This window comes from Schistocerca americana, chromosome 2, assembly GCF_021461395.2.
Source record: "Schistocerca americana isolate TAMUIC-IGC-003095 chromosome 2, iqSchAmer2.1, whole genome shotgun sequence".
Lineage (NCBI taxonomy): Eukaryota > Metazoa > Arthropoda > Insecta > Orthoptera > Acrididae > Schistocerca > Schistocerca americana.
In genome coordinates, this window is record NC_060120.1 from 524,374,410 (window position 1) to 524,395,787 (window position 21,378).

At 41.1% G+C, this 21,378-nt stretch overlaps 1 protein-coding gene across 1 annotated transcript; it reads left to right on the forward strand.

The window, feature by feature from the left end:
• The first annotated feature begins 20,170 nt into the window (after positions 1-20,170).
• LOC124594147 (cyclin-dependent kinase 6-like) lies at positions 20,171-21,085 on the forward strand. Its single transcript, XM_047132503.1, has one exon. The coding sequence runs from the start codon at positions 20,171-20,173 to the stop codon at positions 21,083-21,085; it is 915 nt and encodes a 304-aa protein (XP_046988459.1).
• Positions 21,086-21,378: the final 293 nt, after the last annotated feature.

Below are 21,378 nucleotides of genomic sequence, written 5' to 3' on the forward strand. Positions count from 1 at the left end.
TTTAGAACCGCACTCATAATGGAAATATATTTGATCCAATGGCAACAAATAGACCTAAACTCCTTGAGGATGTATATGTCGAAACTGTTATTATGGTCCCTGATGCAGTTATGGTAACAATGATTACCGAAGCACAAAGGATAACTAAAACAAATAGAAATATTTATATATTCAGTAAAGTAGGTAAAAAAGTAGTACTGCCTCATCTGAAGGAAGGACTTGAAACTTTCAGCACAGGCTGGGAGCATAAAGAGGAACTACGACTCAAGTTTAAAAGGAAGTTGACCATGCAATGGATAGATATGTACCCAGCAGAACAGTTCGTAATGTGAGGTATCCTCCATGGTATAGAGTCACTTTAAAGAAACATACACCACTGCATAATAGATGGAAAACAAAACGTATGACTATAGAGAGAGAGATGCTGAATGAGGTGCATTTGGCTGTCAAGAGAGCAGTGTGCGAAGTTTTCAGTGACTGCCATAGCGGAATATTATCAGATGATCTTTCACAAAATCTAAAGAAATTCTGGTTGTATGTAAAGGCTACTCATGGCATCAAGGTTAGTGTGCAATCACTCCCAAATGATATTAATTGTAAACAAACAAAAGCCTCAGTTGCTGTGTTTATCTACGTAAACATTTCAAATGAGGCTGTTGTTTATTTAAAATTAATATTTATACAGTTGCTGATTAGGTCGCGATATGTTGAAAATATTAAAACTCCCAAATGAGACAGGGGCTGAAACTGAGGGTATGAAAGCAAAAGTTGAAACACTTAATACCATTTTCAAACTATCTGCGGCTCAGTTACCGCTCTTCCAACTATAATCTATTGTAGATCATTCAAACAAAAACCATTCCCAGTAGTTGGAAGAAAGCACAGGTGAAACATGTTTGCAAGAAGGATAGTGGAAGTAATCCCCAAAGCTGCCATGTTTTACATCAACATGTAGAATCTTAGAACATATTCTGAGCTCAAACATAATGAGGTATATCGAACAGAACGACCTCTTCCATGCCAACAAGCACGGATTCTGAAAACATCAATCATTCAAAATCTAACTAACGCTTTCCTCACGTGAAATAATGAAAACTTACGATCAAGGCAGTCAAGTGGATGCAGCACTTATTGATTTCCAAAGAGAATTTGACTCAGTACTGCATCTACACTTATTCTCAAGAGTATGATGATATGGTGCATCAAGCGAAATTTGTGACTGGATTAAGGGCTTTTTGGTAGAGAGGACGTAGCAGGCTATCTTGGATGGAGAGTCATCATCAGATGTAGAAATAACTTCGGGTATGCCCCAGGGAAGTGTGCTGGGGCCCTTGCTGTCCATATTGTATACTCTGTGCTGTCCATATTGAATACTAATGACCTTGTGGACAATATTAATGGTAACCTCACACTTATTGAAGGTGATGCAGTTATCTGTGACGAAATGCTATCTGAAAGGTGCTGGAAAAGCATTGAGGCAGATCTTATAAGATTTCAAAGTGATGTGAAGATCTATGTGCGTTGATCTATGTATTATTCATATGATTTTGGAAGGCATCCCAGTTGATTTTCGAACATTTTGAACACATTCCAAGTTGATTACTGAACGAATAATAAGTCAATTTTTGGATGTATACACAGTGTACATGTCTCATCTAGATATAGAAATCTTTCCTGCACACAAAAGGAGACTGAGCTATATGAGCTGAGCTGAATAACCCCAAACAGGTGAATGCCAATCGCTGTTTGTTTATGTGGTTGATTGGGTGTGTGAATGATCAGCATTATTACAATTATGAGTGACAGCCATAGATTCAGGCTACCAGACTGGAAATGAACGACTAACAGGAATAACAGGCAAGAAATATTACATATTATCTTCTCATTGTGTCTGAGAAAATGAAATTTTGATGGATAATTTTTGCTGGATCGCTGCACTACTAACGACCAGTTGAACAATCCCTGGTTAACAGCTGCTTAATTTATTTTCTCGGGATAGCTGGAATAGCGCGGAAAACACGTTGTATGAACGTGAAATAATACCTGACCAGAGAATAAATGGGGGATAACTGAACTGGTGACTCTGGAAGTGTCTGCTTTCCGACTTCATGCTTGAGAAACTGGCCCTGTATGAATTAAGTGTAAAACTATTTTCTAATATAAGACTTTTTGCTTGTCGTAGGCCTAATAGGTGAAGTTAATTGGAGAATAAGTTTTGACAGTGGCAGGGACAGTTATAGAATAAGTGATGACAAGATTGTTTTTTAGAACGAGGAAGGAGAAGAAATGGGGATATCACACCAATTATATACAAGAATACAATTCCCAATTTATGTAAAAATTTCGTACTACTGCTTTCCGACTTCAAGCTTGAGAAACTGGCCCTGTATTAATTAAATGTGAAACTATTTTCTAATATAAAACTTTTTGCTTGTCGTACACCTAATAGGTATTTGGTGTTGGTGCATCATAAATTGTATTCTGTCATGTTATTTATGTAAATGAGGTGTGTAAAAATGAACATTTGTACCAAAACAGTCTCGCTTATTTGGCATGTGTTACAATTGTTACAATATTAGAAAGGCCTGTTTCGTTTTATGTAGCAGACAGTATCAAAATAGACGTAATCAAATCGAGGAACAACACCAGTCTTGGGTACTGTCTATATTAAGAGCTTTTTCAGTATTAGACAGTGATATTTTGATTTTTCATGCAGCAAAACATTTGACGAACCTTAATGAAATAATAGTTTCGTTCAAAGAAAGAATAGCATGCCATGTAAAGCTGTGGCAAGATAAGAGAGAAAAAATTCTGGGATCTAAAGATTGAAGAAATGCATATTGTCTTGCTTGTCTCGTGTCTTTACTGGTTTTGTGTTTCCTTTATTTCATTTTATGTCACACAAAAGAGAGAGTTATCAGCTAACAGGCAATAAAGAGCGCAAATTTCCTGATCCTCATCTCTTCCAGTATTAATTGCAAGTTTTTTTAACAAAATATGCTCATTTGAATTCGATAGAAAAATGCTGTGTGAAGAGGCTTGGCACTGCTCTTTGGTACATTTAAGGCCAAATAACATGCCCTACATGTCCTCAGACATATATGTTTGTATATCAAACTCATCATAAAGATATGAGCTACAAAATGAACAAATTTTGGAAAAATCGATTTTTTAAAATTTTTTACGTCCTTTCTCAAATACTCGAGGGGGGTGGGGGCGTCACCATCACGGTTTTGCCTCAGTTCGGAAATATCCATGGCTGTGTGCCACATATATCCAGCCTCTGTTGTTCCTGATTTTAGTTAATGATGTAGACTCCAATGGGCACTCCTTGTAGTTCACAAATGAAAACAACCTTGTTCTTAAAAGAAGATAGTATTGTTCCAGCAATTCAAAAATCAGAAATCCTCTTCAGTGAATCAAATGCCTATTTAATAGGTATCAAGATGATACTGGAGCACTGGCTGACACAGAAGCTGTTAAACCTTATGACGTTTTCCGGTCAAACCATCTTGATTACGGAGCCAGGTTCACACATGCAACTAATGAGATGCCACATCTTGTGGCTTCCTGTACAGGCATCACGAGCTACCTGTCATACAGGATGCCACAAATTCTGTGTAGTTGCACAGCTTTTAATGCGGCATCAACTTAAATCATATGGGTGGGTATTAATGCTATATGGCATTAGAGCTACTACAAGAGTTAAATACAAGAGAGACAAAACCCGAAATAGAATTTGTACTGGGATAAATAAGGGCCACAAAAAACACTTACAAGAAAATAATACTTGAAAACGGAAATGGGGTCTGTTATGGCAAACTAACCAACAGAACATACATATCATCTGCAGATATGCCACTCTTCCAAGATTTTAATATCTTATTGTATTCACAGATCTAGGCATTTCAGGTAACTAATTTTTAGTTTAACAGTTGCCAAATCACACTTCGGAGCTATCTCCCACATATAATCAAAAATTTATACAGTACTTGGTCTCATAATTCATGAAGTTTGTACCACACACTTTTTTGGTTACATATTAAGTTTATTTATTCATCCAAAAACTCCTTCAAGGTTGTGGTATAGTTCTACATCATTGGTTTACAAATATTTACAGACAGACACACACACACACACACGCACAAACACACACACACACACACAGAGAGAGAGAGAGAGAGAATTAAACATAGATTATATATAGTTCCAGGAGGTGCGAAAATATGCCTGACGACCGCTGTTTGGCTCTTTCAGTAATAAAATGAAAACGCACAGAAATCGGCTCGAGTGCGGTAGCAATTCCTCCAAGATAACTATCACGTTTCGAAGTAGAGCCATGGGGGAGCAGTGGAGGAAGCAAAATGGCGTAAGAGAGTACAACCAAGTTGAACTTTTTGTGACATGACTAAAGTTTAATGTCTTAAGGTACATCACTGGAAATTGGCAGTTGACATATGCAACTGCACTGCAATTACAGTATGCCACTAGCTGTGGGGACACTTTCGTTGCGTATGTGAACCCAGCTTAAAGGTAATCTGTGGTTAAAATGTAAAACTGCTGTATCTTTGGCGTCAGCTGTGGAAATGCTTTGTTCAGTTTGTTGATTAGCGCGTGGTAAAATTTACAGTCAGTCGGTGTCTTCGGTGTGTTTGAGCTGTCAGTTATATGTCGCTTTATTGCCGTATGTTATTTGTATTACCGCATTTGATGAGATAAAGGTAACTTAAAGAAACTTTAGTGTAGCCGTGTACCAAGAATATTAATAAGTAGTGCTGTAACTCCTTGTTGCGAGCTGATTAGTTTCGATTTAAAAAAAAACAAAAAAACAAAAAAAACAGTAGCTCTGTTTTCTCAGCCATGAAACGTGATGTCGTGGTGTTGGAAAACTCAAAACAAACTTTACGAATATTAATGTCCACTTTCTTTATGATGGTCATAGTCTAATTTACATTTTTACTACGTTTTGCCAAGAACGGAAGAAAAAACGTTTAAGGAGCGTTATGAGGGTACTAAAATTAGCAAAGGAAACTTTTTTTTTTCAAGCTTTGTAGAATTGCCATTCATACAGGTTTGTGCTTAAACTGTTTTGTAAATTTTACTGTTGAATTAAATCAAGAGAAACAGTTTATACCTGAAAAACTCTCCGTTTGAGTTTTTCTGTTTAGATACGTCGCAGCGATAACTTTTTGATAGTCTTATATTCTTGTATTCAGCCCATAGGCATGTTTGACACAACTCACCATACTAGTCTGTCCTGTGCAATTCGCTCTAGCTCTGCATATCTACTACAATCTTCAAAGTGCCAAAACTGCTTACTGTATTCAAGCTTTCCCTCTACAATTTTTATCTCTACGCCCCCCCCCTCCACCCCCCCCCCCACACACACAAATTTCCTCAACACCTCAAGATGTATCCTATCAACCTGTCCCATCTTTTAACTCAAGTTGTGCCATAAATCTCTGTTATCCCCAAATTGATTCAGTAACTATTCATTAGTTCCTCAATCTACACATCTAATACTCAACATAATTAATTAATACCTGATTTCAAAACATCTGCCCTTTCAACAGCACTTCCGAACACTTGCATTTATATTTGTTGTTGGCAGATTTATGTTTTACGAAATATTTTTCTAGTCAGTTTGCATTTTGTGTATTGTTTTCTTCTGCAGTTGGCAGTTATTTTGCTGACCAGATAGAAATTTTCTAGTATGTCCCCTGTTCCTGATTTAAGTACACCCTGTTGCCCAACTTTTGCTATCATTGTTCATCTTGTAACCTTTTTTCAACATGCTGTTCATTCAGTTCTAATCATCTTCTAAATTCTTTTTGTTCTCTGAGAGTTACAGTTTCGTAAACAAACTTAAAAATTTACTTCTCTATAAATTTTTATTGTTTCCTACTTTGCCCATAGTTTCCTATATTGTTGGAGTTGAAGTACATGTTGAATAATGTGGTGTATAAGCTCCAAGAATGTCACTTATTCTTGTCCTTCAGCTAATAGTGACAGTATGATTTCTGTTCAAGATATAGGTCCTTTATACCTGCAGAATTTGGAAGAATGATCTATAAAGCATGTTCAAAAAGAAACAAGCCAGATGCATAATTATAGAAACCAATACCTGCATGTTAGAAGTATTGACTGTGGCTGTTGAGGAACTTGTCCCACTGTGACACAAGATGGTGAATGGCTGTCTCACAAAATTCCCGGGGCTGCAGTGTTAACCAGTTCCGCACATACAGCTGGACATCTTGACCAAGATGGCCCCCTTGTGAGTCACTTCCTGCAGCATGGGACAACAGTGAATGCCGAGCATTACTCGCAAACCTTGACCACCCTTCGCCAAGTGATCAAATCAAAACAATCAGACAATGTCACCCGTGCCGGGTCATTCTGCTCCACGACAATGCAAAGCCTCATACAGCCAACACAGTCATGGCACCCCTGCAGAAATTGTAATCGAAGATTCTCGGCCACCCACATACAGTCCCTGTGATTACCCATTTTTGGTCCCCTTAAAAAGGCTCTGAGGGGCAAGCGATTCACCTTGGACGACGACATCCAGCTATATGTGTGGAGCTGGTTAACAACACAGCCCTGGGAATTTTATGAGACAGCCATTAAATGCCTCATGCCACAGTGGGACAAGTCTCTCAACAGCCAGGATCAGTACTTCTAACATACAGGTGTCTGTAATTATGTCTCCGGCTCGTTTCTTTTTGAATGCCCCTTATACATTGTGTAATGGTACTCTAAGCTGTATTGGAGTGGCAGTGATTGGTTGGAATATTTATGATGGAGTTGCTTGGAGTTTGTCAGCAGAACAAATTTTAATCTCAGTTTGAAACTTTTCAGTGTTGTATGTTTGTTACCAAGCAGTTAATTTCACCAAATGGATCCAGTAGTATCTGAAGTAGGCCTATTTGAAAATTCATATACTCTGTTTATCATTAAATAAAGCAAATATAACCTATGGATGGAATAATGTTGGAGAAAACTTACATAAAGAACAGTGAGGTTCCATCATCCCCCCCCCCCCCCTCCCTTCCATTTTTGCCAGGAGATCTCGGTTGTGATAACAGCACTGATCTGTAGTGCAGGTTGGGGTATATGTCACATTGAAAAGTGATCATTTGTTGAGTGTCAGCAAAGCCAACATATGCAAATCCTCCCTTGAATGGTAAATTGAGCTTTACATGCACTGCACACTTAATGCACCAGTCATTACAAATAACTAAAGCAGCTGGGTGAATCAAAATAGCTGCATCATATAATAGATTAAGCGTTGAGTGTTTTGGTACAAATTATGAACATCAACTATGAAAAATGTAAGAGGGATCTCAGTTCAGTTCATAAGAAAGAAAGAATTAAAAATGCCATAGAAGATAACAACTTACCAAGTAGTGGAGGTGCTGAGTCATTGACAGACCCATAAATAGAACTGAGAACTTCCCTAGTTTTCGGCTGAATACCCGAGCCCCCACCCCCTCCTGCTCTCTCCAGACACAAACACAAGCAAATGACTGCATGATTACATTGTGCCCCAGTTGAATGCACAGTTCCAGTGCATCTCTGTGTATTGCATCTTGAATGGGGTGAGGGGTTGTGGTGGTGGAGTGGAGTCAAAGGATGTGGGGAGTGATAGAGAGGGTTACAGATCTGCAGCCAACAGTTGTGTGGGAGGCAGCATGTGCATATACTATCTATTGCGCAATCCCGCTACCAGAACTTTCTGTGTTGTAATGAGAAGATAGCTGACAATGTTGATGAAATTTTTTTTGTTTATTAAATTCCAACCTTTAGCACTTTGCCTAAATTTTTATTTAATTATCTTGATTACATTTTTTTTCTTTTTTTTCTTTTTTTTTTAGTAAGATTACCGATTTTGGCAATGCTATATCCATCTTCATAATCTCCCATTCTACTAAAGTGCAGCAAGTCACAAACCTGTGGCGTAGAGCGCCATAAAAATCGATATTTGTTCTGTGCGTAAGCATGCTATCGTTGAGGAGAGGGCTTTGGAGAGCATGTTGGACGCTAACAGCAGTTAGCCTCCGGACTTGTATCTGTGTAGACGCTAAGTGTGAATAAATCTGTATGTGAGAGAATTCTAGTTGTTTACCTACAACTATACAATATTCCCTCACTGGTGACCCCGTTTTTGTGTAATACGCGTCCGAGTTACCGCCTGAAGGTTATTTACGCGCCTACCGCGTCGGGTTTCTCCGCGATCGCGAGGGCCTTTGTTCAGCTCCAGACAATGGCCTTTCAGCATTCACCGCCGCCCGGATTCCAGCAACATCTCTCCAGCACTCCTGCCGTCGTAGTGGACATGCCGCAAGAATCTTCGGAATCCTTCAGCCAGAACATGCAGTGGAATTCATCGAGTGCCACCAGTTTCTTCCAACCGCCAACGGTTGTGGACTCTGGCTTTGTTAGCCGAGACCTTTCCACGTGTTCTCCACAGAGTGTTGGTCGGAACATTTCTACTCCTGTGTCGAACACACAATTCAATACAGTTCGTGGCGTCGAGCGAGGTTTTGCTACTTTGGAAAATCCAGTAGTAAATTCAAACTCGAATCAGTTCCCGCAACGTATGTATCCTTCCGCGCCGGCTAGTCAACAGGTGTTCAATGCTCGCCAAACAGCAAATATCACACCGAGTGTGCATCCTAGTGGACGTGTGTGGGATCCTTGTGTTGCTTCCAATCAGGTCAACAATTCTGTGCTGGATAGTAATTACTCCGACATCTACAACCAGCCCCACCACTCACGGTCGAGTGAATACTGTGTGCATAACGGACATTCACCGGCGTACTTAAGCACTTGTGGCTTCTCTCCGAGCTACCATGTCAATGTGAATGCACATTTTGACTACGATCCTCACACCGTTCGAGCGTCGTCGCTTCTCAGCCGCCGCCCCGGCGTCAAGTGAATTTCGCGATTCCAGCATTACGGGACGCCAATAATCCGGACTCGCAATCTTCTGCATGCTCTACTTCCGTCCGAAGTAATAGGCGCACCTCCGCAGTGACTGCAGTGCCGAATCTGCCGAAATTACCAGACTTCAAACCCGCTCACCCGGAGTTCTGGTTTAACCTGGCTGAGCAAACATTCAATGTCTGTGCTTTGGACGACGACGCACGCTTCGCCTGCCTCATGAACCATCTTCACGACCGCGTCGATTTAATTTATGATCTGGTCAAAGCACCCCCCCCTAGCAGGGAAGTATGCTGTGGCGAAACAAACGATACTGGAGCGCGTCTCTAAAACCAGTAGAGAAAATCTGCGACAGCTCATCTACGAAGAGGGTCTCAGCGACAGGTCTCCGTCCCAGCTGTGGTGGTGCATCCGTCTTCTCGTCGATGAGCAAGTTATGCCTGATGACACGCTCGCAGAAATCTGGACTGAAAAGCTGCCTTTGCCTGTCCAGACTGCAATCTCTGCGTATGAAGATAGGCCAGTAAATGAACGTTTACGCGCCGCCGACAGAGAATACTCCGCCAGGCAACGTGAGCTCCGTGTACTGCATTCTGGACGTGACCGCACTAAGACGCTTTCTGACGCCACGCCCTTGTCTGGTGCTGCTGATAACAAGTTTTTTAAACTAGCCGCCCTGCCTGCACCTTCAACTCCTCGCAACGACAGTGCATCGGCCTCTGTGGAAGACTCTGGGGCACATACTCCGTCACCTAGCAACTACCCACAAGGGCACAGGCCCGCCCAACCTTACTGTTTCTTCCACGCGAGATTCGGGGAGCAAGCTCGCAAATGCCAGTCACCGTATTCTTACCGAAACTCCAACCGCAGGTAGGCTACGGTGCCACCTCCTGCGATGTAAACAACGGGCACCATCCCATGTTGCATTCCGTTTCGGACAATAACAGTAAGTGTGGTCGAGTCTATGTTCGCGATTTACGATCAGGTGTATGTTTTCTGGTAGACCCTGGCGCAGACGTCTCTTTGCTGCTGGTTCGCCTAGCAACCAATAAAGTGCAACCACACAAAACAGTACTTCGTGCAGTGAACTTGTCTACCCTACAGTGTTTGGGTTCCACTTTGTATACAGTGAAACTTTCGCCCGAGTGCAAGCTGGAGTGGACGTTTCTAGTGTCAACAACTGAAGAACCTATTCTCGGAATTGATTTCCTCAAGCACTATCAGTTGTCACTAGATTTTGTGCAAAATACTGTGTTTTACCCCTCCCTTAACAAACATATTCCTTTCGCTTCGCCGAGTGACAGTTCGGCTAACACCAAACATGTGTGCTGTGCTAAGAAGTGTGTAAACCTATCCGTGGAGCTGCAATCTTGGACAAACAAGTGGCTAGTGGAGTGCGCCAAGTCTTCTAAGTTGCAGATGGAACGTATGGAAATGATGCTGCATCTCCGCGACATACACCACGAGTTAGCCTCCACACAACAACGCCTCGCGGCACTACAAGCAGACGACTCGTCGGCTACAGACAAGGTCAGTGCATGCCAATCTGGTGTTCCCGTGCCCGCTCACGTTAACGACAATGTTGTGAACTCTGTAAACTGTGTCAGCACCCCCTTTTGTAATGATAGGGTATGCCCGAGTGCTCATGCTCCTTGCGTTCCGGATGGAAAATTAACTTGCCAAGCTTGTGGCAATGAACTACGGCCATCTGCTGTCCGGCCACGCCCACTCGTGCCTACAGCGCTCGTAGCGGCATGGCCCGCTACCAAGAACCAGTGTACCAACCTCGCCCATGTTAACACGTGTGTGGCCTTCACGCAGCCTACGAGCGGGTGGCACACCTGTACTTCCGTGCCCTCAGCGCCACAGCTTGGCCCATCCGCCACTGCCTGCTCCGCTTCACGGACATCTGACTATCGTGCCGCGACACGTATTGCAGTAGTTACTAACGGTACAGTTCATCGGTTACGTCTAACCGATGGACCGCCCATATCACAACGTCCACGCCGCCTCAAGCCAGAATTTATGAAAATTGCAAAAGAACAATTGGACGATATGTTACAAAAGGGAATAATTGAACCTTCTTCCGGTTGCTGGGCTAGTCCTATCCTGTTTGACTAAAAGAAAGACGGTACTTGGCGTATGGTCGGAGACTATAGGCGTTTAAATGCCCGCACCATCATTGATAAATATCCGGTCCCACACATCGCAGACTTCAATCATGCGCTCGCAGGTGCAAAGTACTTCTCTGTTTTGGACTGTAAGCACACATTTCATCAGATTCCTATGGCTCCGGAGGACATTGAAAAGACTGCCATTACCACTCCCTTCAGGCTGTTCCAATATAAATTTATGCCGTTTGGGTTGAAAAATACACCCCAAACGTGGCAGCGTTTCATCAATCAAACTTTATCCCATCTAGACTTTTGTTTCATATATATGGTTTTTGCTTCTACTTTAGAACAGAGTGAGGAGCGTGTGCAAGTCGTGACAGATATTTTAGCAGCCGCTGGTATTGAACTGAACAATAAAAAGACTCAATTGCACCAGTCATCTGTCACATTCCTAAGTTATGTTGTGTCATCAGACGGTCTGACACCACCACAGGACAAGATCAAGCCTGTTCTCGAGATGCTACGCCCTCAGACCTACAGGGAATTACGCAGGTTCATCGGAACAGTTAATTATTACCGGAAACATTTGCCAGCCGCTTCTGCGGTGCAGGTTCCTCTCACAGATGCTCTCGCTGGCCCACAAACTTCTGGCACCCGCCAGGTACCATGGACACCAGACATGGACAAGGCATTTAATGAACTCAAACAGCTGTTGGCCTCCGCTGTCCCTATTGCTCACCCACGGGCGGACACCACAATGTTTATCACTACTGATGCTAGTGACAATGCTATCGGCGCAGTACTGAGTCAGACATACAACGATGTTACGAGCCCCCTGCAGTTTTTCTCAAAAAAGCTAAACAACGCGCAGAAGAAATACTCAGCATTCGACAGAGAACTACTTGCAGTTTACGAGGCCATAAGACACTTCAGAACTGATGTTGAGGGACGAGATTTCTATGTGCTCACTGATCACAAGCCATTGGTTCCTGCCATAAAAAATCCTGCGGCTGATCCGCCCCCACGACGCTTTCGTCACATCGATTACATCTTGCAAATTACAAATGACATTCGCTACATCCGAGGAGCGGACAATGTGGTCACTGATTTTCTCTCACGTGTTGGTGCTGTCACAACCCTAATTGAGTTAACGGACCTACCTCGGTTGCAAACGGCAGACCCCGATACCATGCAGTTAATTTCAGACCACAGCTCCTCTCTCCAACCAGTCCGCTCTACTTTCCCTGGCATATCTGTCTTAGTGTGGTGTGATGAATCAACTGGTACATTGCGGCCATTCCTTCCTAAGCCCCTTCAACGCCAGGTCCTTGACAAACTACACACATTTGCACACCCCGGTGTCAAAGCCTCCACCCATCTGGTAGCTGAACGGTTTGTCTGGAGAAACATGCGCCGTGACTGTCAGTCTTGGGCAAGGGCATGGATGGTGTGTCAACAGAACAAAGTTTCCAGGCACACTTCTCCACCCCTTGGCTGTTTTGCCCAACCTCCAGGCCGGTTTCACCATGTTCATGTCGACCTCATAGGCCCTTTGCCGCCCTCCAAGGGTTTCTGTTACTTGTTTACAGCTATTGACAGGATGACTCGGTGGGCTGAGGCTGTGCCTATTCCAAACATTACCTCTGAGACAGTAATTCGAGCATTCTTAGATTCGTGGATCTCTAGATTTGGCTCACCTGTTTACCTCACCACTGACCAGGGGTGACAATTCGAGTATTCAGTTTCCTCTGACTTATGTAAAATGTGTGGTATTGTCAAAATTCATGCTTCTGCATACCACCCCCAAAGCAATGGGCTTGTTGAGCGATGGCATCGCACCCTGAAGTCTGCCCTGCGTTGCCATGACTCACTATGGACAGAGGCACTGCCCTTCATGCCTCTTGGCCTTCGTGCGACTTTCAAGGAAGACCTCAAGGGGTCCGTAGCCAAGTTTGTATATGGCCAACCTCTGGTTTTGCCTGGAGAATTAGTCACTCTGACCCCACTTCCACGGCCCTCTGAACTCCCTTCTCTTCTCGAGCGGGTGCACTTGCACTGCAGCAAAATTCAGCCACCACCTCCGGCTGCTCATACACCTCCGTGCGTGTACGTACCGCACACGCTAGACTCTTGTGAGTACATGTTTCTCAGAGACGACTCAGTCAAAGCCCCGCTTCAGTCGCCCTACACAGGTCCTTATAAGGTCGTCAAACGCTCTGAGAATAACATGGATCTCCTCATAGAAGACTCTGTAACCACGGTCTCACTCAACCGAGTAAAACCAGCTTTCATTGAGCCTCAGGTGAACCTCCCTGATTCTGCCCCTATTTCTCCCACTCCTGCTTCGAGCGGCCATCCATCTTCCCACATCATGCATTTGGGTATTGATTTTCCACAGCATGTTTCTCTGCCAAGCACTGCTCCTTCTCCGCGTTCATCTAATTCGAGTGGCCAATCTTTTTGGGGCTTCACTCCTCACAGCCCTCGCAGTTGAACTGCCAACCACTCGGATTCTACCATTGTGTTACCATGTTCATGTGACAGCTCTTTGTCACGCCGTTCAACCCACGCTGGCTCCTCGTTGCCTTTGGTCACGCTCCCTCGTCTATCAGCTGATCGCCCGAGGTTGTCTCCTGCATAGTCTAGTGCACCTGCCACCCCCCTCTTAGCAGATGCTTCCCCCTGCCATGGCTTTCCCACACCTCCCTGCCTCCCTACCATTGCTCGTACAGGTGCCATCCAAGAACTCACAACACATGTGCACCCTGATGACATACATAAATTATCTGTTGTCGTAGATGGCGATACAGTGTGTGTGGTACTCGCGTGTGACAATATTGAGGGAGGAAGTGCAGAATCTCGTGTGGTGCGCCACTTTAAATTGAGCAGAAGTGCTGCGTGTGGCAATTTGCGTGCCTTTGTTAGGCCTTCTGGCAAGGTGATTCTCCGCCTGCTGGCTGACGAAGTGCTACACCTTCACTCCAGGACGGGATGTCGTCTTCAGCCACCTTCACCCCCCGGTCTCCTACCAGTCGACCTTCCTAACTTCTCACCCCCCCCCCCCCATTCACACGGACGTACTCCATACTGCGCGGGGGGGCTATGTGGCATAGAGCGCCTTAAAAATCGATATTTGTTCTGTGCGTAAGCGTGCTATCTTTGAGGAGAGGGCTTTGGAGAGCATGTTGGACGCTAACGGCAGTTAGCCTCCGGACTTGTATCTGTGTAGACGCTAAGTGTGAATAAATCTGTATATGAGAGAATTCTAGTTGTTTACCTACAACTATACCATATTCCCTCAAACCCATACTAAATAACAAGAATCACAAGGTAGAAGCTGTAACAAAAGAATTAAAACACCATTGCTGCTTAAGTAATCAAAAAAGTAAAGCACATGTGACAGTCACAAAAAGGAAGGAAACACTCAAAGAATAAAGGAAAAATAGTATGGAGAATTCTTAAAAAAAACTAAAAAGTAACCATAATGCAAATGACATTAAGTTCACAGATAAAAGCAATGCAAAATAATGAATTAATGAATTCATGGGGCTCCCATTCTACTGATAACTTCCTAACAGTGGGATCATTCCATGTCAATTCAATGCTGTAAAGTAACATTTTCAACCTGAACATCTCAGATTTCTTTCAAATTTGGTGCATTCAATGACCCAGATAAGAGATGGAAAAATACCAATTTGCAGATGTGTGTTACAACTGTGAAGAAAGTTACAGGTCTGGGAAGTTTGGAATTCGTGCAAAATTTACATGCATCTGTCACAACATAAATGACTGTAATTGTGGTTCTAATTCAGTGACAGCAATGAAAATGGTACCACTGGAAAGCCAACGAATAGACCTTTACATTGACATGCTACATGGCAAGTTTCTGAGAATTTTCATACTAAAGGTTATTGTCCTTGACATTGACCTTGATTATGTCAAGACACTCCATCTTCAATCTTTTTAAAAAAATGTATTTAATTGCTCCAGTACGTTACTATAAATATGGTAAATATCAAGATGGCACACCAAAGGCATCATGCACAAATAATTATTTTGTCCATATCAATACACTATTGAAATGAAGAAGATATTGTACAAAAATATGGTTTACATTATTATAGTGATATAATGAATTATTTACATTACAGTTGTAATGAAAAGGCAATGAAAAGTTTTTAGATCTCTCCTCAGAATTCTCCAACTAAACTGTTAATGTTCACCAGAACTGGTGCAGGGAGATTGTATGTCCTTCCAGTTAGTGTCACTGGATCCACTCTTGTCATATCTTCTGTTGACTCAAGTGTCTGGTTTGACAGGAAACACAAATGACGCAGATGATCCATGTGGATGCAAGAAGTGGACATTTACTTCATCTGTTTCTTCACATGTTTGTAAGACATATGCAACCTGCCAATGACTGTCATACAAACAGGCAACAAATCCATGTATATTTGTTAACAGCGTTTCATTCATCATAGCAATCACTGATGCTTCTCTACTCACTAAAGAAGCAGAATATGTCTTTGTCTTTACTAAACCTTTGTTAACAGGTATTACACAATGAAGCTTTTGGGTACTTGGAATCATCCTTGTATTTTTGAAATGTTGTTTTAGCTTGGCCATATCTTCATCATGATGGGAAACCAATGTATAATGGAAGACAAATAAAGGAATATTTTCCTTGCACCACTCAAAAAACTGTTGTGATGTCAAAAATATGATTTTCTTAAGGTCACTTGAAGCTGGCAAGTCTTGCTAATCTCTTTACAGTCACCTAAATATTGAAGGCTACTATTTAAAATATAGAGTGCCAGATCTGATTCTACTTCCATCTTCACTTAAATCTTCTCTGGAAATACCTGCTACAACTGAGGCAACATTTGCAGTGATTGTTGGGTTTTGCAATTATTATTTTTTTTTTTTTTTTAGTTCTACATTTACTTCAAGATTTTCTACCTAACAATACATTAGGATATTTGTTTATCATCCACTCCTGAACATTCCTTAAATTCTTCTGCAGTCTTGCATGACCTTCTCTCCTAAACAGGCTGCAACAATACAATTTTGATTTGAAATCCATTTCTTACAAAATATTACTTTACGACACATTTACACTGCACTTCGTTAAACAAGCCACAGCTTTGCGAAATATATAGAGATCAGTGGACTAATGGGACTATTTGAAATAAGTCTCTCTCTGATTGGCTGTTCACTAAAACAGGCTAATGTTGATTGGTTGAAATAAAAGTGTCTCTCATTGGCTGTTCACAGCTAGAAATATTAAAGAACTGGTCTGAATAAAAGTAACTACTGTTGGCTGGTGTTACAGAAAAAACTGGGTACATAGATGTTTACTGCATGTTGATGGTGTACTTAAGTTGACAAATTAATTTTTTGTGCATGATGCCTTTGATGTGCCATCTTGATATTTACCATATTTATAGTAACATACTGGAGCAATTGTATACATTTTTTTTTCAAAAAAATTGAAGATGGGGTATTTTGAGATATTCAAGGTCAAATGACCTTTAGTATGAAAATTCTCAGAAACCTGCCATGTGACATACAGTGTAAAGGCCTATTTGTTAGCTTTCCAATGGTACAATTTTCATTGCTGTAACTGAATTAGAACCAAAATTACAGTCATTTATGTTATGACATACACATGTAAAATTAGCACAAATGCCAAAGTTTCCAGACCTGTAACTTTCTTCACAGTTGTAATGCACCAAATTTGAAAGAACTCCGAGAGGGTCATATTGAGAGGTATGTTGAATTGACATGGAATGATCGAGGGGCAGCAAACACTTTAGTAGACAACCAAATGCAAACACAAGAGATTTAACCTGCCAGGTATTGTATTCACTACTAATAGACATTAGTTGGAAAACTAAAATTCTAAGGGGATTAAGAAATCCATTGTCACTAAAACGTGGTAATTCTTCTGATTGTGATGGTCTTTCATTTAATTCATACTATTGTGAGAGACCATGTGAACCCTAAACTACTGCTGCAAGCCTGCTAAAAATGAAACAAACGCTGTAGAGAACACCTTTCTGTACAATGCTTAAAGTGCAAAGTGTCCACATGAAGCCTCCCTTATTTCCAAATGCAATTTAAAAGAAATCTGTTAGGAAGAGATACTTATGGTTTGCAGCATCAAGTAAAGTAAGTAAACAATTTTTACAAAAAATTAATACATTTCTACATTTGTTCTTTTCATGGCGTGTAAAATGTCTAGAAAATGCTCGTATCTCAAGCCTTGTGTGAACAAGCATACCAGGAATGGTGGAGCTTATTGCACCCACAGTTCTGTGGAAATCACCAATGGAATCTACAAGTGAGACACACACAGAATGTCTTTCACGTAACTTCGCAGGAGTAAATCCAGAGGTGTTAAGTCTGGTGATCACAGTGGCCATTTGGTTGGTCTATTGTGTCCTAACCATTGCTGTGCAGATGTCCAGTTCAGGATGTCGTGAACAAACTCCATTGCAGTGGTGTGCTATCCTGCTGGAAAATCACATTTCACTGAAGATGAAGAAGCTGAAAGACAGCAAATTGCTGAAGCATTTTCAAATAAATGGTTCTTGCTATTGTTTGGTCAATGGTCAATGGAATACAACAACACCAAAATTTTAACACTGGTTTCCAGCTTCTGGGACTCTGTAATTAAAGAATCCATGGAAATACATTTTGCTGATAATTGAATGAATCATGTCAGTGGCTTTCAGCTTGATGAAAATTGGAGTCCTATTATTAAAATGATGCAGTCACAACATAATCGACATGGTCAGTCGATACTTAGTGACTAGTTTGTTCTTACTTCACCACTGAGGGCAGCACATACAACTTTACTGCTGCGCACATGTCACCTCCTAATGCATGCGCTGTGAACCGCCAGTACGGTTCGCATGCGCAGAATTCGCTGTAAATACCATGACTGCATCAGGTCTCCTCAGTACTTCGTCTACTCACCTGAGGATGGCCAGACGTCTCTGGGCCGAAATATCGTGGCAGAATGTTGATGGGATCTGGCTGCAAACCCGAAAATTAGTGGAAGAAGCAAGTCTCTGTCTTATAAATTTTTTTAGATGCATGTGGAAATCAGGGATGTTTCATGTGGACACACTGTATTATCCAAGTACAAATTGTTTCTACATCTGGTGTGAAATGTAGCACGATGTTTAGAATGAATTCATGTTACTAACCATAAATACCACAAAGTAGTACATGTGCAGATGGCAGTTAGAGTTCTGAGAGACTTAATTAACAGCATGCACAAAGTTTGTGAACTGTCACTGCAGATCAGTCAGTCTGCTCTTCTGTGGGATAAAGTATGTTTAGCGAATGCACAGAGTTGCCTCAAAATATGTTAGCATAGGAAGTATAATGGTGTGAAAGAATGTAAAGTTCACAAGTTGCTTGTTTCATTGTTAAGATACAGTAGACGTTATTCTTGTAGTAGAGATAGATGCTTTTGGTTTCTTTATAAGATCTTGGATTTGATACTTCTAAGAGAGCCGTTCATCAGTCTTCAGTCAGAAGAATTTAAAATATTCATATAAACTCATTAATTGATCACCCTGTCACAATAAAATTTTGCTTCTATAAGAGTTCAGTGTCACTGCACAAGCTAATGGTATCCACTATCCTATTGCAAAATCATTTACATTAAAACAGTGCTTTAAACTCTTGTGCCGACAAGATATGAACACTCTTGTTATGTATGTAATCAGCCAATGAATGAAAAGAAGTTTTCCTTATTGACTTAAATGTGAAGGTGTGACACCAACATAAGACAGTTGTCCCTGATTACAGAAAAGTTCACTCCTTCCAGTTCTCAACTTTTTTGATAGAGTGATACACAACAGAATACAGACCCATTTATCTTACCCTACTTGGCAGCCTGCTACTCAGTTACACTTTCATGGAATTTTCTCTGGAGAGCAATCTGTAAATAAAGCCCTGTCACGACATTATTCATAACATGGTAGTATAAAGCAGCAAATTGACTAATTATCCCACAAAAAAAAAAAAAAAAAAAAAAAAAACCAAATTCAGACTGGGAGAACTTAGTATGTGAACTGCTACATTGTTTGAGCAAGGGCCACTTCTCTTTCAGATCTGTAGACATTGCATTCCAGTCATTTTAAAGATGTACTTAGGAACTGTAATGCCCTCCTACGGTACGAGGGCCCAAATTCATCTACAAAAGTTATATCCCAAATGATACAGGTTAGCAAGTTGATCAAGGAAGCATTTTAAGTTTTATTGTCAGAGAGACTCATACAGTTAGAGAAGTGAAACTAACCTGATAATATCAGGAGTAGGCATTAATGGTCAAAGAGCAAATGAAACATTATGTATATAGTTCTGTAGTGGTCCTATTAGATAATAAGGAAGAGTTAGCAATTAGATAAATTAATTGAGATGCTCAGTTCTACATCTGATTTTCCATTGTTTGAATACTGTGCAAATTAGATGGCCACTTACGCAGCAGAGGCTTTTAAAAAGTCATATAGTTCTTACAGTAATTTTCAAATACTTTTACTCCATAATGCTATTTGTCACTAATAAAACATCAGTATAGTTTATAGTCATGTAGTACCAGTTAATTATTAATGACTTTTTAAAAATTATTCCACACCGTGGAAGGTATAGGATCTATTGAAGACAAAGAGTGAATGGACAGTATTGCCATGTTGTAAAATCCATTACTGCTACGTTGTAGAGCCAGTATGTTTTCCTCCCTGACATTTTTTGTACATCACCATTTAATGTCATTTATGACAGATATCATTGTCATTTTCAAGAAGACAAAAGTTTTGATGGCAAGCCACCTACTTTGTGCATAGGTTAAATGTACATAAAGGTAGTAACTGTAGACAGACTGCAGAATAATTTGTATTTTGCTGCTAAGTAATTTTTATGTGCCATCTGTAGCTAATCTGCCTTGATATCAACTTAAGAAAACTTCTCTATTTGTAGTGATCAATAGATTATAGTGTGTTAGTAAAACTTATTTCTCAAGCTTCAACTTAATGGCCTCTTTTAAAAAATGATTTTCCTTATACTATGACTCTTTCATACTCACCTCTGTGATAATGATGGATGCAGGAATTCAGAGTCATCCCAATTTTGAGGTGTTGGCCCAGATAGGTAACGGTGCATACGGCACTGTTTACCGTGCACGTTCAGCGAGTGAGCAAATTGTAGGTGTAAAGAAAGTCCGTGTGAACCTTTCTGCTGATGGTATACCTTTGTCTACGCTTCGGGAAGTTGTTCTTTTGAAGGAATTGGCTCAATATGAACATCCGAATATGGTGAAACTACTGGATGTCTGCACGGGTCACAGAACAGAAACCGATCTGTATCTGTTTTTAGTGTTTGAACATTTGGAGCAGGATTTGTCTAATTACATTGAAAAGTGTCCCCAGTCTGGCATGGGAGCAAGCTTGGTGAGAGACATTATGTTCCAGACTCTGAGTGGTGTTGATTTTCTCCATAGTAAGCGTGTAATTCATCGAGATCTGAAACCTCAGAACATCCTGATTTCTTCTTCAGGAACAGTGAAGTTAGCAGACTTTGGGCTGGCTAAGACTTACGACTTTGAAATGCTACTTACTTCTGTTGTTGTAACCATATGGTATCGTGCTCCAGAGGTTCTTCTCAACTCAACATATGCTACACCAGTTGATATATGGTCCTGTGGTTGTATTATGGCTGAACTGTTTCTCCTGCGTCCTATATTTTGTGGAACATCAGAAGTTGATCAACTGGACAAAATATTCAGCATCTTAGGAACACCTCCTGAAACAAGTTGGCCAGAGCACACACCATTACCTTGGTCTGTTTTCAAAAACTACACAGCTGCTGACCTGGAAGGGATGATGCCTGATTGCTCCCCAGATGGTCTGAATCTTTTGCAGAATTTGTTGATGTTTGGCCCTTGTCAGAGAATCAGTGCTGCAAAAGCCTTAGCTCATCCTTATTTCAAGGAGCATGGATACATTGCACGCTAGCAGAACCGTATTTACTTGGATTCTCACAAGAAAGAGGAATGTGCACAAGTACTTTGAGTTGATAAAGACTGCAATAAAATAAACAGTGTTGCTCACTCTAACACACTGCATTCCTGAAAAACTCAATATTGTGTATGTGTATGAAACAGATGTTAGAACATGTTCATATTCTGAAAACACATATGATAAGTTGTAGATATGGGCATATTTTCAGTCCATAAATGTTGTAGAGTGAGGAAATTATACATGATAGTTAAAAGGCATTGTAATGAGGCTTTTATTAAATTTTCATT

Coding starts and splice junctions, on each gene's coding strand:
- LOC124594147 (XM_047132503.1), top strand. CDS start 20,171: ATGGATGCAGGAATTCAGAGTCATCCCAATTTTGAGGTGTTGGCCCAG.